The following is a 20562-nucleotide window of genomic DNA, read 5'->3' as shown; positions in this document are numbered from 1 at the left end:
GCACGATCAACTCGGAATGACCCCCTTAGTGCGGGAAGCTGCGAGCCATTGCAAGGGGCGGGACTTCCTCTCAGAGCGGATCCAGCACTCACCAGTGCCATTTTCTCCCAGAAGACATACAGACAGAGATGCTGACAGGGAGCTCTGCCCTCCAGATAACTCCAGCAATACCTCTGCAGTACCAGGGTGTTATAGACAGGGGGGGAGTGTGCTTATAGTACTAGTTACCCTATTAAGGTTAATTATTCAGCGCCATGCTTTTATCATAATAACTGCCTACAAGGGTGCTGGTACTCTGGGGGAAACTGTGTCTGACATTTTACTGAGTGAGTGTGTGTGTGTGTGTGTGTGTGTGTATATCCACTTTACCATGTCTAGGGACTCTGTGTCCTGTGCAGCAGAATGTGTATCTTCTCCTGATGAGTCTATCCCATGTACTCAGGACTGCAATGTACTTTCCCAGCCTTAGGAATCCAAACCCCCATGGGTGGATTCTTTAAGGGGCATGATATCCCAGATTTCAACAAGGATGTCACATACTGAGAAAGAGACGCAGTTTTTGAGAAAATCTGTAGAGGGTTTGAAGTATTCAGCCCCCGCTGCTTCTTCAAACACTCTGGCAAAAATCCAGATTCTACAGTGCTGTGGACGCCACCAGAGAGGAGAGTGCCCATATATATAAGAATGCCAGTACTGTATATTTACCAATTAACTGTATCATTGCAGTGGGACCTAAAGTATCTTAGGCACCTGGGACAACATACATCTTCTATTTTCAATATTAAAATGATTTAAAAGAATAAAAAAAGTAAAAAAAACTTACCATCCTCTATGTATGAATGTCGCCCATAATTTGGGTATGAATCTGAATCATCATCTAAAAATAAACAAGAGACAAAAATGACAAACCGTGTCTCACTAATAGTGAGTGTGTGTGGTGGGGAGGGGGAGTCACGGCACAGGACAGGTGGGTAAAATCGCAATCGGGGATAGGTGTCAAAACGTATTATAACAATATCATGGTAGGGTTCTATTCCTGAATTGCAGAACTACATTATGCATGCATAAGATTGCCAGCCTATAAATAACATTTCAGTCAGCAGCCTTTTCATCTGTAGAACCTGGTACATTCTTGTAAATCTTTCCAACACGTATTCACATGCTGTGCCAAGCAGCTCGATGGGCTGTTACAAAGCTGTTTGAGTTTCACACATTTTCTGCGGTAACCATCGCCCTACTGAGGGCTGACTCACTCTGACGAAACCTTGCTTAGGAAGAACGTAGGCATTTATATTAAGTCTTGTAGGAAAATGCTATCATTATTCTTGCAGGATAATGTTACTGAACATAGTATGGCGTGCTATCAAACGTCTGGCCTCCATCTCACAGAACATAATGAAGACATTTATCAGATGGTGTGGAACATAACATTAGGCATACTCAGTCTGCTGGAAAATAACACAGCAAAGGTTCTGCACAACCACAAGGAAAGAGATACGTGAAGCAACCAGCAGTACACACCGGGGTAATCTCTGTGGGCAAACTATGAGGAAACAAAGAGGTAGCCAGTCGGGATGCCGTCAATTTACCTACAATCAAAATCCCGACGGTCAAAATACCGACAACCACTGACCGACAGTCAAAATTCCGGCAAGTTCAAAATCCCGACATGGTCAAAATGCCGACATTTAAAATACCGACATGGTCAAAATGTCGACATTTAAAATACCGACAAGGTCATAATACCGGCATGTAAAATGTGGACAGGTCAAAAAGTCGACATGAGTTTTTAATTGAAACCGACTTGTTCATACTTTACCATCCCAGTGGACCTGGAGAGGGAATATAACAGTGTGCCAAGCGCAGCGGGGCACGGCGCCCAAAGCATGGTGAGCGCAGCGAGTCATGCGAGGGGACACAGTACACTTATACGGTATCCATGTCGACCTATGTCTCCATACACACCAAAAACAATGAAAAACTATTGTCGACTTTTTGACCTGTCAACATTTTAAATGTCGGTATTTTGACCTTGTCGAGATTTTTAATTGTCTGGATTTTGACCGTTGGTCAATTGTTGTTGGGATTTTGACCGTCTGAATTTTGATTGTAGGTATTACATACTGATCCCAGCCAGTCCCCATAAAGCAGTATGTAATCACCTAAAACTATATTCATCTATCAAATGCTATACTATGTCCTCAAATACTGTAGCTCCAAAGACCCAGGAACAAACAGTCTGTATTATATTTGCTACAAGAAAAAGTAAATTAAAATATACTGCAGCAGTATCTGGGAATGAGTGATTTAGTATACAAGGATATATAGTGATTACAGATGAGATGAAAGTAGACACATAGGCGGATATTCAATTTTTTTTTTTTTTTACTATCTAATAGGAAACAACAGACACCCAACCGACTTTTCAAACATTTGAATTCCCCCCATCATATGTTTTGTAGATGAGAACAAGAATTTTATTGATATCCTGGAGAATCCTTTAGGCCATAATTGCCTTGTATTTTTTTTTTTTATTCCCGTACTTTTTACGCAATTAAAAAAATATTATATCAGCAGTAGCCCCTCTATGACTGAATGATGGATTCCTATTACACAAAATAATTACAGTAGTTCTCTTGTGGATTTTGTGTTCAGCGATTTGGATTTATTTACTGTACAGTAATTGCTGTCATTTTGTGCATTTACCCATATTATTAGGTCACAACGTGTTTCTCTCTGATGCTTATCGAACAAACACAAACTTGGTTTCTCCCTTGCTGACCATTGCACAGTATGTGGTCCCATTGTGAACCGTACAGATACATCAATCAGTGGCGTCACAAGGGGGGTGCGGCCCGCTCTCGGGTGTCACCCGCCGAGGGGTGACACCAAAATGCCGCCTCCTGCTCAGTGACAGGAGCCGAGTGCTTCACTTCACATTATGTGCAGCACTCGGCTCCTGTCACTGTGTAGGAGCCAGCACTGCAGGCACAGCACCTCCCGGCAGACAGCCTGCACCTCCCAAACCCCCCAAGTGACTAAAATACGGGAGTGGGGATGCAAAGCCCCGCCCCTCCACTGAAGCCCCACCCCCTTTTGGACCCCCAAGTGAAGAAAAAATGGGTGCCGGGACGTGAAGCCCCGTCCCTTCCTGTGAAGCCCGCCCCCTTTTCTCAGCGCCACACTGGATGTCCAGGAGGTAAGTGACGCCTCAGCGCCACACTGGATGTCCAGGAGGTAAGTGACGCCTCTGCATCAATAACATATGTGGCAGGACAAAAATGCAAGTCATATGAGAATTATTATCAGAGTGTTTGTCCAACCAGAGGTGGGAGGAGCAACTTTACATTGTGATAAATTATTCTTTACGTCCTTAGCAGGACCTGTATGCTGGGCTCCTCATCCATTACAATACATCCTTTCAGTTTCAGAACATTATCTCCGAGCAATGTAATCATCTGTTTGTTTCGGATCACAGATGTGACTGGGGCCCTGTTAAAGAGCAGGTTTGCAATCTGTGTGAGAGCAATGGTACTAGCAAAGAGCCTGATTCAGACCCGGATGGAGGAGACGGGGTGCAAGCTCCCCATGATTTTCCTCCGCGCATGCGTCCATGATTGTCACCGCCAGTGGAGGCAGATCGGAATTGCATGTAATTCAGATGTGTGTTGTCGGGCGAAGACGGTAGACAGCCCATCAGCTGCAACATTAGTTTCATTTCACTATGAATGAGAGCCCAGGTGGGTTAGGGTTAGGCACCCACAAGGAAGGGCTAGGGTAGGGAAAAGGTGAGGGTTAGGGGGCTTCCTGTGGGGCTGTCAGGATTTTGATGGACTGGATGCCGCTGTCGGTATACTGACCGCCAGCATCTTATCCATCGGCAAATCATACTAATCCCCATAATTCCTAGTGCTTTCATATCTTCCCCAGGGATGCTTTGCTGTGGCAGGTGCATCAAGTACGCTGGGCTTGGACTTAATGCAGATTTTCAAAATTAAGGTTTGAATAGTAAAAATGGTAATATATATATATATATATATATATATATACACTGCTCAAAAAATAAATGGAACACTTAAACAACACATCCTAGATCTGAATGAATGAAATATTCTTATTAAATACTTGTTCTTTACATAGTTGAATGTGCTGACAACAAAATCACACAAAAATTATCAATGGAAATCAAATTTATTAACCCATGGAGGTCTGGATTTGGAGTCGCACTCAAAATTAAAGTGGAAAAACACACTACAGGCTGATCCAACTTTGATGTAATGTCCTTAAAACAAGCCAAAATGAGGCTCAGTAGTGTGTGTGGCCTCCTCGTGGCTGTATGACCTCCCTACAACACCTGGGCATGCTCCTGATGAGGTGGCGGATGGTCTCCTGAGGGATCTCCTCCCAGACCTGGACTAAAGCATCCGCCAACTCCTGGACAGTCTGTGGTGCAACGTGGCGTTGGTGGATGGAGCGAGACATGATGTCCCAGATGTGCTCAATTGGATTCAGGTCTGGGGAACGGGCGGGCCAGTCCACAGCATCAATGCCTTTGTCTTGCAGGAACTGCTGACACACTCCAGCCACATGAGGTCTAGCATTGTCTTGCATTAGGAGGAACCCAGGGCCAACCACACCAGTATATGATCTCACAAGGGGTATGAGGATTTCATCTCGGTACCTAATGGCAGTCAGGCTACCTCTGGCGAGCACATGGAGGGCTGTGCGGCCCCCCAAAGAAATGCCACCCCACACCATTACTGACCTACTGCCAAACCGGTCATGCTGGAGGATGTTGCAGGCAGCAGAACGTTCTCCTTGGCGTCTCCAGACTCTGTCACATCTGTCACGTGCTCAGTGAGAACCTGCTTTCATCTGTGAAGAGCACAGGGCGCCAGTGGCGAATTTGCCAATCTTGGTGTTCTCTGGCAAATGCCAAACGTCCTGCATGGTGTTGGGCTGTAAGCACAACCCCCACCTGTGGACGTCGGGCCTTCATACCACCCTCATGGAGTCTGTTTCTGATCGTTTGAGTAGACACATGCACATTTGTGGCTTGCTGGAGGTCATTTTGCAGGGCTCTGGCAGTGTTCCTCCTGTTCCTCCTTGCACAAAGGCGGAGGTAGCGGTCCTGCTGCTGGGTTGTTGCCCTCCTACGGCCTCCTCCACGTCTCCTGATGTACTGGCCTGTACAGACACAGCAAACCTTCTTGCCACAGCTCGCATTGATGTGCCATCTTGGATGAGCTGCACTACCTGAGCCACTTGTGTGGGTTGTAGACTCCGTCTCATGCTACCACTAGAGTGAAAGCACCGCCAGCTTTCAAAAGTGACTAAAACATCAGCCAGAGAGCATAGGAGCTGAGAAGTGGTCTGTGGTCACCACCTGCAGAACAACTCCTTTATTGGGGGTGTCTTGCTAATTGCCTATAATTTCCACCTGTTGTCTATTCCATTTGCACAACAGCATGTGAAATTGATTGTCAATCAGTGTTGCTTCCTAAGTGGACAGTTTGATTTCACAGAAGTGTGATTGGAGTTACATTGTGTTGTTTAAGTGTTCCCTTTATTTTTTTGAGCAGTGTATATATATATATATATATATAGTGGCAGAGACAGCACAGATCTGACATGGATTAAGAATTGCAGCATTGTGGCTAAGAGAGTCCAGGTCAGGTGTTACTGTTATATAAGTGGAGTAACCTACTGAGATGCAGAAGGACTTCACAGGTACCAGGGGGTAAATTTACTAAGATGGGAGCTCTGTTTAAGATGGGATGTTGCCCGTAGCAACCAATCAGATTCCAGGTATTGTCTTCTAGAAGCTGCTAGATAAATGAGAAGTAGAATCTTATTGGTTGCTATGGGTAACATCACATCTTAAATAGAACTCCCATCTTAGTAAATTTACCCCCAGGTGTGCATTCGGTGGACAGGTGTGCAGCAGCATCCGGAGCCACTGTAAACTACATGCCATGTTGAAAGCCACTCTCTGGTATAGTCCTGCTTACCTCAGTTTTTTAAAATATTTTTATGTACCTCTTAGGAATTTTCCTATGCTGTTTTGCCGTGTTGAAAGCTACTTTTTGGCACAGTCTCCACTACCTACCTCAGTTCTTTCCACGTTGTTATGGATTCTTCATGAATGTTTTATATACTATATTGTTGTGTTGAAAACTATTCTCCAGTACAGTCTTTACTGTTTACCTTAGATTTTCAACATCATTACAGTTTTTATGAATCATCTTATGTTGTTGAGCAATATGCTGTCTATTGTGTAATAAATGTTTTGTACTTTAACATATTACACTATTGTTGCTGTATTTCATATATGACCTAGAAAGAAACCGTGGTATGTATGATCGCAGTGTGACATCAGGCAGAGCAGCAATAAAAGAAAAACCAGACGCTTGACAGTTAGTGCGTGCAGTATGCAGACTCCTCAAGTCCAAAATGCCTATAGATATATACTTCTAGGGACTGTTTATGTACTTTGGAGACGAAAACATTCTTTTTTTGTAAGACATCCATGCAAATGAAGCCACGAGCAAAACGCTAGTTAGAGTATGAAATAATAGGAATTCTCTGTACAATCAGATGGGCAATGTTGCACACATTGGATAATGCCTTTATAATCTGGGATTATCTCTAAACATTAAGGACAGTCAGTAGCGTCAGTATAACACGTGTGAGGTCACTGTCCAGTGGAAAGGAACACCGTCTCCGCTTCACACTGTGATAAATTCATCTTTAAAGTCCTCCCTCATATTGTCAATATCCCAAGTTTAAACATTCTCAGACAGATAATTTATGTGCACTGGGATTTTCCAACATTAAGATGTTGGAATCAGCATATAACGAGGTTTGGTGTCATCTGTCTTCTGGCCAACAGAGGGAGACAGAGTCACTCTAGCTAACAGTACGCTCAGTAAGTGCTTTTGCTGACATAATGGGCCTGTAGGGGATCGGAATCAGATGCCGGCTGTCAGAATACCGATAATGGCATCCCGGCTGCCAGAATGCCGGCAGCGGGGGGGAGCGCATCGAGGCCCCTTGCCAGCTCGCTGAGCTCGCCACACTGTGGGCATGGTGGCGCACTTCGCTTGCCGCAGGTTCTATTCTCCTTCTATTTTAAACGCGTACTGTGTAACTGTGCACCTGGACGACCCATGTTGCAATGCAAGGGGTGCAAATTATTATTATTTTTTTTGCATGCAGGGTAAATACTGGCTGATTTGCATGTAGCCCACAAATCCTGGACAGCTTTATTTTTACACTGTAATTCAGATCTGAGTTTGGACATGCCCCTCTCAAATCTGAATCTCTGTGCATTTTAAATCTGTCCAACCTGCATTGCAATATGGGGCCTAATTCAGATCTGATCGCAGCAGCAAATTTGTTAGCTAATGGGCAACACCATGTGCACTGCAGGGGGGGGGGGGGGGGGGCATTTGGGGCAGATATAACATGTACAGAGAGAGAATTAGATTTGGGTGGGTTATATATTGTTTATGTGCAGGGCAAATACTGTCTGCTTTATTTTTACACTGCAATTTAGATTTCAGTTTGATCTCATCCCACCCAAATCTAACTCTCTCTGCACATGTTATATCTGCCTCCCTGCAGTGCACATGGAGCCTAATTCAGACCTGATCGTAGCCGTGCCAAATTTTGCACATCTACGATCAGTTACTTAGACATGTGGGGGGACGCCCAGCACAGGACTAGTCCACCCCACATGTCTGGCCCTACCCCCTCCCCACCCCCACACAAGTACAAAAGCATCGCACAGCGGTGATGCTTTTGTACTTGACGAGTAGCTCCCTACCTGTGCAGCTCCTGCGTGCTGGCAGGGAGCTACCCATCGCTGTCCGGGTTGCAGCGGCTGCGCGTGACGTCACGCAGCCGCCGCGGGCCCCCCCTTCCGCACGGTCCGGGCACGCCTTCGTTGCCTGGACCGTGCCCCCAAAACGGCAGCCAAACGGCTCCGGCCTGCCACCCCCCCCCCCCCCCCCCCAGTGAACGCCTCTGCCTGTCAATTGCCTGTCAATCCGGCAGAGGCGATCGCTGGGCTGAGATGGCGTCGGCGCATGCGCAATTCAGACCTGATCGGCTGCTGTACGAGAACGCACAGCAGCGATCAGGTCTGAATTAGGCCAATGGTTTTTCCAAATTGCAAAGTTACTTTTTCCCTTTACTCCCAATCAGAATCACGGCCATATGGGGAATTTTATTTAGAGCAACAGGTGACACTTGCCTATCGCACCTTAAACTAATGTGAACATCAACTATGACTGCAGTGATGATATCATAGGTCTTGTGTCACGCATAGGACTCTATAGAGTTACTTGCTTTTGGCTGTTTTGAGGCATTGTTAGTCCACAGCACACAAAAACAGAAACACCACTGCAAATCCATGTCCAGACTCAAATTCCGTGCCACAATAGCACAGCACACAATTCACGCCTATAAAATTAGAGGTAAGAGAGCTGAAAGCATCAAAGGCAAACTAGGTGCACAAAATATCATCTTGGTGTTTCCAATTACCTTCCGAGCTAGGACTAGGAGTGGATACAGGAAACTTGTAGGTGGGAGTATAAGGATTGAATTCTGCAGCACAGAAAAGCACTAGACGTTCAGCATATCCACATGTATCTGCCGCATATTTCTTACATAGAAATAAGTAATCCTTCACTTATCGACTATGGGTAAACTAAAGCTCCCAGCACGCTTTCAGCAAACAGCAATCTGAGAATGCTGGGAGTTGTAGTTCCATACATGCTGTCTATCCCTGCTCTATAGTTTAAGCTGACTGCTTTCTTAATAGTGTTAGGGCTATAATATTAATAATATGTTAGCAAGGATAAAGCATTATTTATATATCCCATCTGGGCAAACAGTGTAAATAGGACAGTTTGGCTACAGGTTAAAAACACATGTGCACTTCTCACGCCAATCCATGATTACCTGCAGTCTTAGGCCGGACTTCAGGCAGCTCAGGAAATATGTATGTTGGGGAATAAGGGTTTTCAACAGGAGAGTCTAATAAGATGCAGCAAGAATCGGAAATAACAGAAAATGGAATGTTTTACACAGAAAGTACTGTACATAAACACGTAAAGGTGCGTACTAGGTAATAATGCAATTGTTCCAGTACAGAACAAATGGGATTGTGAATCACTAAGTACCAGTGGGATGCGGTTAATATACCGCCTGTAGGGATCCTGCCGTTCAGGATACCAATGCTGGAATCCTGACAGGCGAGGAAATGCCATCGGTCGTAATCCCAACCACAGCTCCATATCCCCACGCAACTACCTGAGTTGAAATATAACCCGTAGCTCGCCATCAGGCCCGAAGCGTGGCGAACGCAATGAGCCCACAAAGGAACTTGCTGCCAGGATGCCGCTGTCGGTTTAGTGACAACCGGCATCCTGTCAGTCTCACATATGTATTCCGTACCAGGAGAATATATTCTTTCAGTATTCTGGCATTCAGTTCATGACCACTTTTACAAATGGGAACAATGACAATGTTAGAATTTCGATGGCAGATAAGAACCACTTGGCCCATCTAGTCTGCCCAAGTACAAGCACACACATACTAGGGTTCATTTTTGTGGGGAGCCAATTAAACTACCAGTATATTTTTAAATTGCGGGAGGAAACCGGAGTACCCGGAAGAAACCAGCAAAAGGACGGGGAGAATATACAAACTCCACACAGTTAGGACCATGATAGGAATCGAACCCATGACCTCAGTGCTGTGAGGCAGTAATGCTAACCATTACACCCCCTGTATTATACAGGTACTTGCCAGCCATTGTATTCTTTGGGTAACTACCTGGATTGGAGGAACTCTGCACTCTATTTAAGAATACTGGGCTTAATTCAGACCTGATCGGTGCTGTGCGCTTTCGCACAGCAGCCGATCAGATCTTAACTGCGCCGGCGCCGCAGTGCATCAGCACATGCCAGACAGCTGATGGCCGTCTCAGCCCTGCGATCGCCTCTGCCTGATTGACAGGCAGAGGCGTTCACTGGGAAGGGGGGGGCGGCGGTATATGGCCACCGTTTTAGGGGCGCAGTCCGGGCAATGCAGGCGTGCCTGGAACATGCAGGGGGCAGGCCGCGGTGGCTGCGTGATGTCACACGCAGCTGCTGTGGCCCTCACAGCGACGGGTAACTCCCGGCCAGCGCGCAGGAGCTGAGCTGGTGGGGAGCTACTCTTCAAGTACAAAAGCATTGCTGCTGTGCGATGCTTTTGTACTTGTACGACGGGGTAGGGCCTGACACGCGGGGCGGACTAGCCCTGTGCTGGGCGTCCTCCCGCATGTCAGGGAAACTGATCGTAGCACATCTACCATCAGGTCTGAATTAGGCTCACTGTGTTATTTATTTTTAAACCTTGCTTTTTACTGAAGAAAAACATCGTTTTCATGTAAATGGAGCTTATTTCTTAACATAGTGACCTCCACCCAAACTGTGTGTTACGTTTTGGGTTGAGTTTTTCTTCAAGTGAATGGTACATTACAGCCTCCATCACAGACTACATGAACTACACAAATGGGGTGACGACAATCATGTGAAATTGTTGAGTAAATTATAGTAGTAACAAGATAGACCAAGGGCAAAATGTGCAGATAAAGCTAGCAGCCATGCCAGCAACCACACTGCTTGTGTATGTTATTAGCAGGGACAGGCAGTCAGGGGAGGCAGTGCCTCCCCTGTCATTAGTGGTTGAAATAATACAAATAAGAAACTTATGACACAGATTCTGTATCATAAGTATCTGCTTTGTATTATAATAACCAATTCTACATTAAAAATAAGAATTTACTTACCGATAATTCTATTTCTCATAGTCCGTAGTGGATGCTGGGGACTCCGTAAGGACCATGGGGAATAGCGGCTCCGCAGGAGACTGGGCACATCTAAAGAAAGCTTTAGGACTAACTGGTGTGCACTGGCTCCTCCCCCTATGACCCTCCTCCAAGCCTCAGTTAGGATACTGTGCCCGGACGAGCGTACACAATAAGGAAGGATTTTGAATCCCGGGTAAGACTCATACCAGCCACACCAATCACACCGTATAACTTGTGATCTGAACCCAGTTAACAGTATGATAACAGAGGAGCCTCTGAAAAGATGGCTCCCAACAATAATAACCCGATTTTTGTAACAATAACTATGTACAAGTATTGCAGACAATCCGCACTTGGGATGGGCGCCCAGCATCCACTACGGACTATGAGAAATAGAATTATCGGTAAGTAAATTCTTATTTTCTCTAACGTCCTAAGTGGATGCTGGGGACTCCGTAAGGACCATGGGGATTATACCAAAGCTCCCAAACGGGCGGGAGAGTGCGGATGACTCTGCAGCATCGAATGAGAGAACTCCAGGTCCTCCTCAGCCAGGGTATCAAATTTGTAGAATTTAGCAAACATGTTTGCCCCTGACCAAGTAGCTGCTCGGCAAAGTTGTAAAGCCGAGACCCCTCGGGCAGCCGCCCAAGATGAGCCCACTTTCCTTGTGGAACGGGCTTTTACAGATTTTAGCTGTGGCAGGCCTGCCACAGAATGTGCAAGCTGAATTGTACTACAAATCCAACGAGCAATAGTCTGCTTAGAAGCAGGAGCACCCAGCATGTTGGGTGCATACAGGATAAACAGCGAGTCAGATTTCCTGACTCCAGCCGTCCTGGAAACATATTTTCAGGGCCCTGACAACATCCAGCAACTTGGATTCCTCCAAGTCCCTAGTAGCCGCAGGCACCACAATAGGTTGGTTCAGGTGAAAACGCTGGAACCACCTTAGGGAGAAACTGAGGACGAGTACTCAATTCCCCCTGTCCGAATGGAAAATCAGATAAGGGCTTTTACAGGATAAAGCCGCCAATTCTGACACGCGCCTGGCCCAGGCCAGGGCCAACAGCATGACCACTTTCCATGTGAGATATTTTAACTCCACAGATTTAAGTGGTTCAAACCAATGTGACTTTTGGAACCCAAACTACATTGAGATCCCAAATTGCCACTGGAGGCACAAAAGGAGGCTGTATATGCAGTACCCCTTTTACAAACGTCTAAACTTCAGGGACTGAAGCTAGTTCTTTTTTGGAAGAAAATTGACAGGGCCGAAATCTGAACCTTAATGGACCCCAATTTCAGGCCCATAGACTCTCCTGTTTGCAGGAAATGTAGGAATCGACCCAGTTGAATTTCCTCCGTCGGGCCTTACTGGCCTCGCACTACGCAACATATTTTCGCCAATTGCGGTGATAATGTTTTTGCGGTTACATCCTTCCTGGCTTTTGATCAGGATAGGGATGACTTCATCCGGAATGCCTTTTTTCCTTCAGGATCCGGTGTTCAACCGCCATGCCGTCAAACGCAGCCGCGGTAAGTCTTGGAACAGACAGGGTCCTTGCTGGAGCAGGTCCCTTCTTAGAGGTAGAGGCCACGGATCCTCCGTGAGCCTCTCTTGAAGTTCCGGTTACCAAGTCCTTCTTGGCCAATCCGGAGCCACGAATATAGTGCTTTCTCCTCTCCATCTTATCAATCTCAGTACCTTGGGTATGAGAGGCAGAGGAGGGAACACATACACTGACTGGTACACCCACTGTGTTACCAGAGCGTCTACAACTATTGCCTGAGGGTCTCTTGACCTGGCGCAATACCTGTCGAGTTTTTTAATCATGTGGACGACTTCTGGGTGAAGTCCCCACTCTCCCGGGTGGAGGTCGTGCTGAGGAAGTCTGCTTCCCAGTTGTCCACTCCCGGAATGAATACTGTTGACAGTGCTATCACATGATTTTCCGCCCAGCGAAGAATCCTTGCAGCTTCTGCCATTGCCCTCCTGCTTCTTGTGCCACCCTGTCTGTTTACGTGGGTGACTGCCATGATGTTGTCCGACTGGATCAACACCGGCTGACCTTGAAGCAGAGGTCTCGCTAAGCTTAGAGCATTGTAAATGGCCCTTAGCTTCAGGATATTTATGTGAAGTGATGTATCCAGGCTTGACCCTAAGCCCTGGATATTCCTTCCCTGTGTGACTGCTCCCCAGCCTCGCAGGCTGGCATCCATTGTCACCAGGACCCAGTCCTGAATGCCGAATCTGCGGCCCTCTAGAAGATGAGCACTCTGCAACCACTACAGGATGGATACCCTTGTCCTTGGCGACAGGGTTATCCGCTGATGCATCTGAAAATGCGACCCGGATCATTTGTCCAGTAGGTTCCACTGGAAAGTTCTTGCGTGGAATCTAACGAATGGGATTGCTTCGTAGGAAGCCACCATTTTTACCCAGAACCCTTGTGCATTGATGCACGGAGACTTGGTTCGGTTTTAGGAGGTTCCTGATTAGCTCGGATAACTCCCTGGCTTTCTCTTCCGGGAGAAACACCTTTTTTCTGGACTGTGTCCAGGATCATCCCTAGGAAACAGAAGACAAGTCGTCGGAACCAGCTGCGATTTTGGAATATTGAGAATCCAATCGTGCTGCCGCAACACTACCTGAGATAGTGCTACACCGACCTCCAACTGTTCCCTGGATCTTACCCGTATCAGGGAATCGTCCAAGTAAGGGATAACTAAAATTCCCTTCCTTCGAAGGGATATCATTTCGTCCATTACCTTGGTAAAGACCCGGGGTGCCGTGGACCATCCCTACGGCAGCGTCTGAACTGATAGTGACAGTTCTGTACCATAACCTGAGGTACCCTTGGTGAGAAGGGTAAATTTTGACATGAAGGTAAGCATCCTTGATGTCCCGAGACATCATGTAGTCCCCTTCTTCCAGGTTCGCAATCACTGCTCTGAGTGACTCAATCTTGAATTTGAACCTCTGTATGTAAGTGTTCAAAGATTTTAGATTTTAGATTTAGAATCGGTCTCACCGAGCCGTCTGGCTTCGGTACCACAATAGTGTGGAATAATACCCCGTTCCCTGTTGCAGGAGGGGTACCTCGATTATCACCTGCTGGGAATACAGCTTGTGAATGGCTTCCAAAACTGCCTCCCTGTCAGAGGGAGACGTCGGTAAAGCCGACTTTTGGAAACGGCGAGGGGGAGACGTCTCGAATTCCAATATGTACCCCTGAGATTTTACCTGAAGGATCCAGGGGTCTACTTGCGAGTGAGCCCACTGCGCACTGAAATTCATTGAGAACGGGCCCCCACCGTGCCTGAGCTTGTAAAGCCCTAGCGTCATACTGAGGGCTTGGCAGAGGCGGGAAAGGGTTTCTGTTCCTGGGAACTGGCTGATCTCTACAGCCTTTTTCCTCTCCCTCTGTCACGAGCAGAAAAGAGGAACCTTTTGTCCGCTTGCCAAAAAAGGACTGCGCCTGATAATACGGCGTCTTATTTTGAGAGGCGACCTGGGGTACAAACGTGGATTTCCCAGCTGTTGCCGTGGCCACCAGGTCTAAAAGACCGACTCCAAATGTCCCCTTTCAAAGGCAATACTTCCAAATGCCGTTTGGAATCCGCATCACCTGACCATTTTACTGGTAGACTTGGACAACGCACTTATACTTGATGCCAGTCGGCAATTATTCCGCTGTGCATCATGCATATATAGAAATGCATCTTTTAAATGCTCTATAGGCAATAATATACTATCCTTATCTAGGATATCAATATTTCCAGTCAGGGAATCCGACCATGCCAACCCAGCACTGCACCTCCAGGCTGAGGCGATAGCTGGTCGCAGTATAACACCAGTATGTGTGTAAATACCTTTTTGGATACCCTCCTGCTTTCTATCAGCAGGATCCTTAAGGGCGGCCATCTCATGAGAGGGTAGAGCCCTTGTTCTTACAAGCGTGTGAGCGCCTTATCCCCCCTAGGGGGTGTTTCCCAACGCACCCTAACCTCTGGCGGGAAAGGGTATGCAGCCAATACTTTTTAAGAAATTTGTTATCGGGGGGAAACCCACGCATCATCACACACCTCATTTTATTTCTCAGATTCAGGAAAACTACAGGTAGTTTTTCCCTCACCGAACATAATACCCCTTTTTGGTGGTACTCGTATTATCGGAAATGTATAAAAACATTTTCCATTGTCTCAATCATGTAACGTGTGGCCCTACTGGAAATCACGGTTGTCTCTTCACCGTCGACACAGGAGTCAGTATCCGTGTCGGCGTCTGTATCTGCCATCTGAGGTAACGGCCGCTTTAGAGCCCCTGACGGCCTATGAGACGTCTGGACAGGCACAAGCTGAGTAGCCGGCTGTCTTATGTCAACCACTGTTTTTTTATATAGAGCTGACACTGTCACGTAATTTTCAACAGTACATCCACTCAGGTGTCGACCCCCTAGGGGGTGACATCACTGTTACAGACACTCTGCTCCGTCTCCACATCATTTTTCTCCTCATACATGTCGACACAAACGTACCGACACACAGCACACACACAGGGAATGCTCTGATAGAGGACAGGACCCCACTAGCCCTTTGGGGAGACAGAGGGAGAGTATGCCAGCACACACCAGAGCGCTATATATATACAGGGATAACCTTATATAAGTGTTTTTCCCCTTATAGCTGCTGTATGTTTTAATACTGCGCCTAATTAGTGCCCCCCTCTCTTTTTTCTGTAGTGTAGTGACTGCAGGGAAGAGCAGGGAGCTTCCCTCCAACTGAGCTGTGAGGGAAAATGGCGCCAGTGTGCTGAGGAGATAGGCTCCGCCCCCTTTACGGCGGCCTTATCTCCCGGTTTTTTGTATATTCTGGCAGGGGTTAAATGCATCCATATAGCCCAGGAGCTATATGTGATGTATTTTTTGCCATGTAAGGTATTTCTGTCATGTTTTATTGCGTCTCAGGGCGCCCCCCCCAGCGCCCTGCACCCTCAGTGACCTGAGTATGAAGTGTGCTGAGAGCAATGGCGCACAGCTGCAGTGCTGTGCGCTACCTTATTGAAGACAGGAACGTCTTCTGCCGCCGATTTTTCCAGACCTCTTCGCTCTTCTGGCTCTGTAAGGGGGCCGGCGGCGCGGCTCCGGGACCCATCCAGGCTGGACCTGTGATCGTCCCTCTGGAGCTAATGTCCAGAAGCCAAGAAGCCCAATCCACTCTGCACGCAGGTGAGTTCGCTTCTTCTCCCCTTAGTCCCTCGATGCAGTGAGCCTGTTGCCAGCAGGTCTCACTGAAAATAACAAACCTAAACTAAAACTTTCACTAAGAAGCTCAGGAGAGCCCCTAGTGTGCACCCTTCTCGTCGGGCACAGAAATCTAACTGAGGCTTGGAGGAGGGTCATAGGGGGAGGAGCCAGTGCACACCAGTTAGTCCTAAAGCTTTCTTTAGATGTGCCCAGTCTCCTGCGGAGCCGCTATTCCCCATGGTCCTTACGGAGTCCCCAGCATCCACTTAGGACGTTAGAGAAAATAGGTTTAGGAGGCACCAATAACAGTGCCTTCCATTGATAATAGGAAAGCTGCTGGAGCGGGCGGGGGCAGGGCCAAGCCATGAGCATTAAAAGCCCATTGGAAATAGCATGAGAAGCGGCACATGTATAAGTGCCTCGGTTACAGGGGCGTGGTTTCACTGCACATGAAAGCACGCCCATGTCAATCACGCAGATGTGATTGGACAACGGATCTGTCACTGGATACAGCTGTCCAGTGATGGATCCGCTGTCATCACTTGTTGGGCAGCGGGGATGTGCGGCATTAGCGGCGGTGGCGGGACCCGGTTGGCAAGATGGAAGGCCTGGATCCAAGAAGATACAGTCCCTGCCTGTCATATTTGCAGAGTTCGGCAGCGGAGCGGTTCCAATTTCAAAAAGCGCGCCGTTAGCAGCATTTTTGAAATCTAAGATGGCTGCCGCGAGCCAATCACGGCTTGCCGCATCATCGATCCGCCCCTCGGGACTGGCTTATAAAAGCCAGAATGAGGCAGCGGCTGTCAGTCCACTGGCAGAGAGGGAGCATGCAAGAGCTCCCGAAGACAGAAGACACCTGGAAGTCCTGGGAGGCAGCGGCCATGCAAAAGAGCTGCCCAAAGGCCGCCGCCCACCCAGGTGAAGATGCAGCACAATAAACTTTTTAAACTAAATTGTGTTGTGTATTTATTTAAATATTTTCTTTACAGGAGGACTACAGGTGCCAGCAGGCCCTTAATGTCCGGGCATGCTGACACTTGTGGTTCTCCAAGTGCCGGCATGCTTGGGCAGGCTTGCTGGGACCTGTAGGCCACCTGTAAAGAACAATGGGGGACATTCCGACCTGATCGCATGCTAGCTTTTTTTTGCAGAGCTGTGATCAGGTCAAAACTCGGCAAAACTGCGCATGTGTATGCACTGCAATGCACAGGCACGTGGTACGGATACAAAGCGGATCATTGCTGGGCGGGTGTCTGATGTCAATTCCGGGACCGGACAGGCTGAAGTGATCGCAGCGGCTGAGTAAGTTCAGACCTACTCAGAAACTGCACAAAACTTTTTCGTCCCGCTCGGCTGCACAAGCGTTCGCACACTTGCAAAGCGAAAATACACTCCCCCATAGGCGGCGACTATCTGATTGGCGGAATGACCCCCAATATTACTATGTCATGAACCCCGCACCCACCGCGACCAGAGGGGTCAACTGCATATCTATCTATCTATCTATCTATCTATCTATCTATCTATCTATCTATCTATCTATCATTTTATTTATTTATTAAAAGCTTACAATATCTATCTATCTATCTATCTATCTATCTATCTATCTATCTATCTATCTATCTATTCAAACATATACATGAATGTATTATATATCATTAGAAATATCTACGGTATATAAGGAATTCACATAAATAAAATAAAATGCATTAAACAAGCCACTAGGGGGCACCAAAATACAATGGTATGCATTATTTTAGAGGAGTCCCTTTACATTATGTGCAGATCTTTCTCTCTAGATCAGGCATGTCCAAACTGCGGCCCTCCAGCTGTTGTGAAACTACATATCCCAGCATGCCCTGACACAGTTTTGCTGTCAGAGAATGCTAAAGCTGTGTCAGGGCATGCTGGGATGTGTAGTTTCTCAACAGCTGGAGGGCCGCAGTTTGGACATGCCTGCTCTAGATGATGGACTTTGAATGTGAAATGATTGTTGGCGCTTAGCAAAACGTCTGCACTGTGGTGAATTGTATGAGGGCGGTACCTGTTAACACAGACTGAACCAGCAGATGAAAAAACTATGTCTGAGTGCAAGGCCTGTGACCAATTCAGATGGTCTCTCAGTGAACAGTACACCACACATTACATTGTATGGGCTACAGAACATACTTGCCTACTTTTGAAAAAGCATTTCAGGGAGATTGTGAAAGTGACACCTATCAGTGCGGACATGTTCTGCTACATCTGAGAGGTGTGTCATGAAAATGACTTACATCCAAATGAAATGAGCCCCAAAGTTAGTAAGATCTACTAAAAGACTCCTATATTTTGCAAGATTTGTTTGTGTATTGTGTTTTACAAGAGGTTCCATATACTGTAAGTGGCCACAAGAAACCTTAAAAATGCATGTAGCCATGGGGATCATTGTGCCTTATAACCAATATATGGAAATGGCACTGATGATACCATTTAAATGTATGTATCTATGATTTCTTTTTTTTTTTAGGGAGATTGAGGGACCATTCAGGGAGTGAGGGAGATTGCTGCTATTTCAGGGAGTCTCCTGCAGAATGAGGGAGGGTAGGCAACTATGCTACAGAAGCAGAAGGATGTCTATACGCCATTGCTATGTACTGAAAACAGAGTGAAATGCCTCTAATTTGCAATCGAGCGCAGGAATTTGACAGTAAATGATTGGAAACTGGCCATGTGGTGTGACAAATCACGTTTTCAATTACACCATGCAGATGGTAGGGTGAGGATATGGAGACCACAGCACAAAAGCCTGGATACTTCTTGCTTCACCATGACTCTTTAGGCAGATGGAGGCTACATTATGGTATGGGGCATATTTTCATGGCAGTGTCTGGGCCCTTTCATGTGGACAGTTAGTAGAATCCATGCCTAAAAGAATTCAAGCCGTATTAGGGGCAAAAGTGGCCCAACAAAATACTAACCCGGTGGTCATAATAATTTGGACACTAATTGTATATATACATATGTCTGTGTGTATATAGGAAATAAAATGGACATTTTGTATAGTTAAAGTTTATTATATTACAGTGAATAAAATAACTAAAATAAAAACAATGCTTCTAAAAGATCACATGGTGTGTGCTCTTCTCCTGCTCTAAGGATCAGGTTCCAGACTGTGCACTTGAATTATACATATGTTACCTTATACTGGCCTATGGTGTATTTTCTAGAGTGTATTGCTGATAAGTAATCTGGTACAATATCATGCATGCAGCAGCTGAATTTACTGTATATATTTATGAAAGGGCCCAGACGTTGCACTCTCTAATCATTGGTCAAACCAATGAGGTGACAGGCCACACCCCCTCTGGACTGGCTACACCTCTAATCATGGGCCCCTACCACTGCATTCCCCCGGTGGGCCCTACATGCCCCAGTCCGACACTGTGTACTCATATGAGTTACACTGACGTAGCAGTCTGTGACTTCTGTGCACACATTTCTTACAGGGTGATATTTAATTGCACACAAATAAAGACTTCAAATTAATTAGGTCAGACTTCTGCAGTGAAAAAACAAGTGTGATTTATTAAGACAAGAGAACATTCTATAATTTAATGGCTTGGTGTCTGCTGACTGTAAACAGTTTAACAGCAACCACACAGTATTAAATGACAATTAGATTGGTAATGACTGAAATAATTAGCCTAGGCAGTAATATGTTGTGACTGATTATTCAGGACAGCGGGCAACTATTAAACTCAAGTTGCATATATGAATTTAATTTAATATATAAGTGTGCTTCACATCACAAACTTCCTGCTTCAGTTTATCACTAGTCTGTGCTGCTGGGAGACCCTGCTCCTTCCCTTTTATAACTCTCAGGGGTAAATTTACTAAGCAGTGCTGAACAAAGCAGCACTCGGTCACTGGATTTAAAGGGGCAATTATATGAAACAAGTTTTTCATACTTTCCCATCCACGTGGACTACGATTGGGAACAGTAACCTTGCCCGAAGCATGATGAGCGAAGGGAGCCATGCGAAGGGACGCAGTACACTAATTGGGGTTCCACATACTTTGACCACGAAAATGACCCCAAATGCGGGTCGACTTTTTTTTTATGTCGATATTTTCTCATGTCGGCCATTTTACCCTGTCGACCTTTCCCACTATCGGCCTTCTGTCAGGTTAACCATTTCATGTGTCTTTTGACCCTGTCAACCTAATGCATATTGACCAATAGTTGTCAACCTAATGACTGTAGACCTTTGTTATGTAGATCTCATGAGCCATACCCAGAGTTAAGACTGAACACCAATAGCTGCTTAGGCCCTAGTAAAACGTAACGTAACTTAACAATGACTAGAGAGAGACAGTATAGGGCACATTTTTTGGCTGTTTGTACAATCTGCGTTACTGCAATAAAATGAAATGGGAAGTAGAACTTTCAAAATAAATAAATCCATAAAT

At 46.2% G+C, this 20562-nt stretch overlaps 1 protein-coding gene across 31 annotated transcripts in view; it reads right to left on the bottom strand.

Moving 5' to 3' along the window:
* The window catches only part of SORBS1 (sorbin and SH3 domain containing 1), a 696861-nt gene that overhangs the window by 109622 nt on the left and 566677 nt on the right, over window positions 1–20562 (bottom strand). For 24 of the 31 annotated variants that reach the window (XM_063961529.1, XM_063961528.1, XM_063961554.1 and 21 more), the window contains 3 exons: window positions 8968–9042; window positions 8548–8610; window positions 824–877 (listed from right to left, as the gene is read on the bottom strand). In XM_063961529.1, the coding sequence (XP_063817599.1) occupies window positions 824–877; window positions 8548–8610; window positions 8968–9042 (192 nt within the window). The remainder of the gene's footprint in view (window positions 1–823; window positions 878–8547; window positions 8611–8967; window positions 9043–20562) is intronic. The other 7 variants (XM_063961549.1, XM_063961556.1, XM_063961543.1 and 4 more) reach the window with 2 other exon arrangements.

The sequence above is a fragment of the Pseudophryne corroboree genome, chromosome 3, assembly GCF_028390025.1.
Source record: "Pseudophryne corroboree isolate aPseCor3 chromosome 3, aPseCor3.hap2, whole genome shotgun sequence".
Taxonomy (NCBI): domain Eukaryota; kingdom Metazoa; phylum Chordata; class Amphibia; order Anura; family Myobatrachidae; genus Pseudophryne; species Pseudophryne corroboree.
The sequence above is the reverse complement of the archived record's forward strand: the minus strand, read 5'-3'. Positions and strand labels throughout refer to the sequence as shown.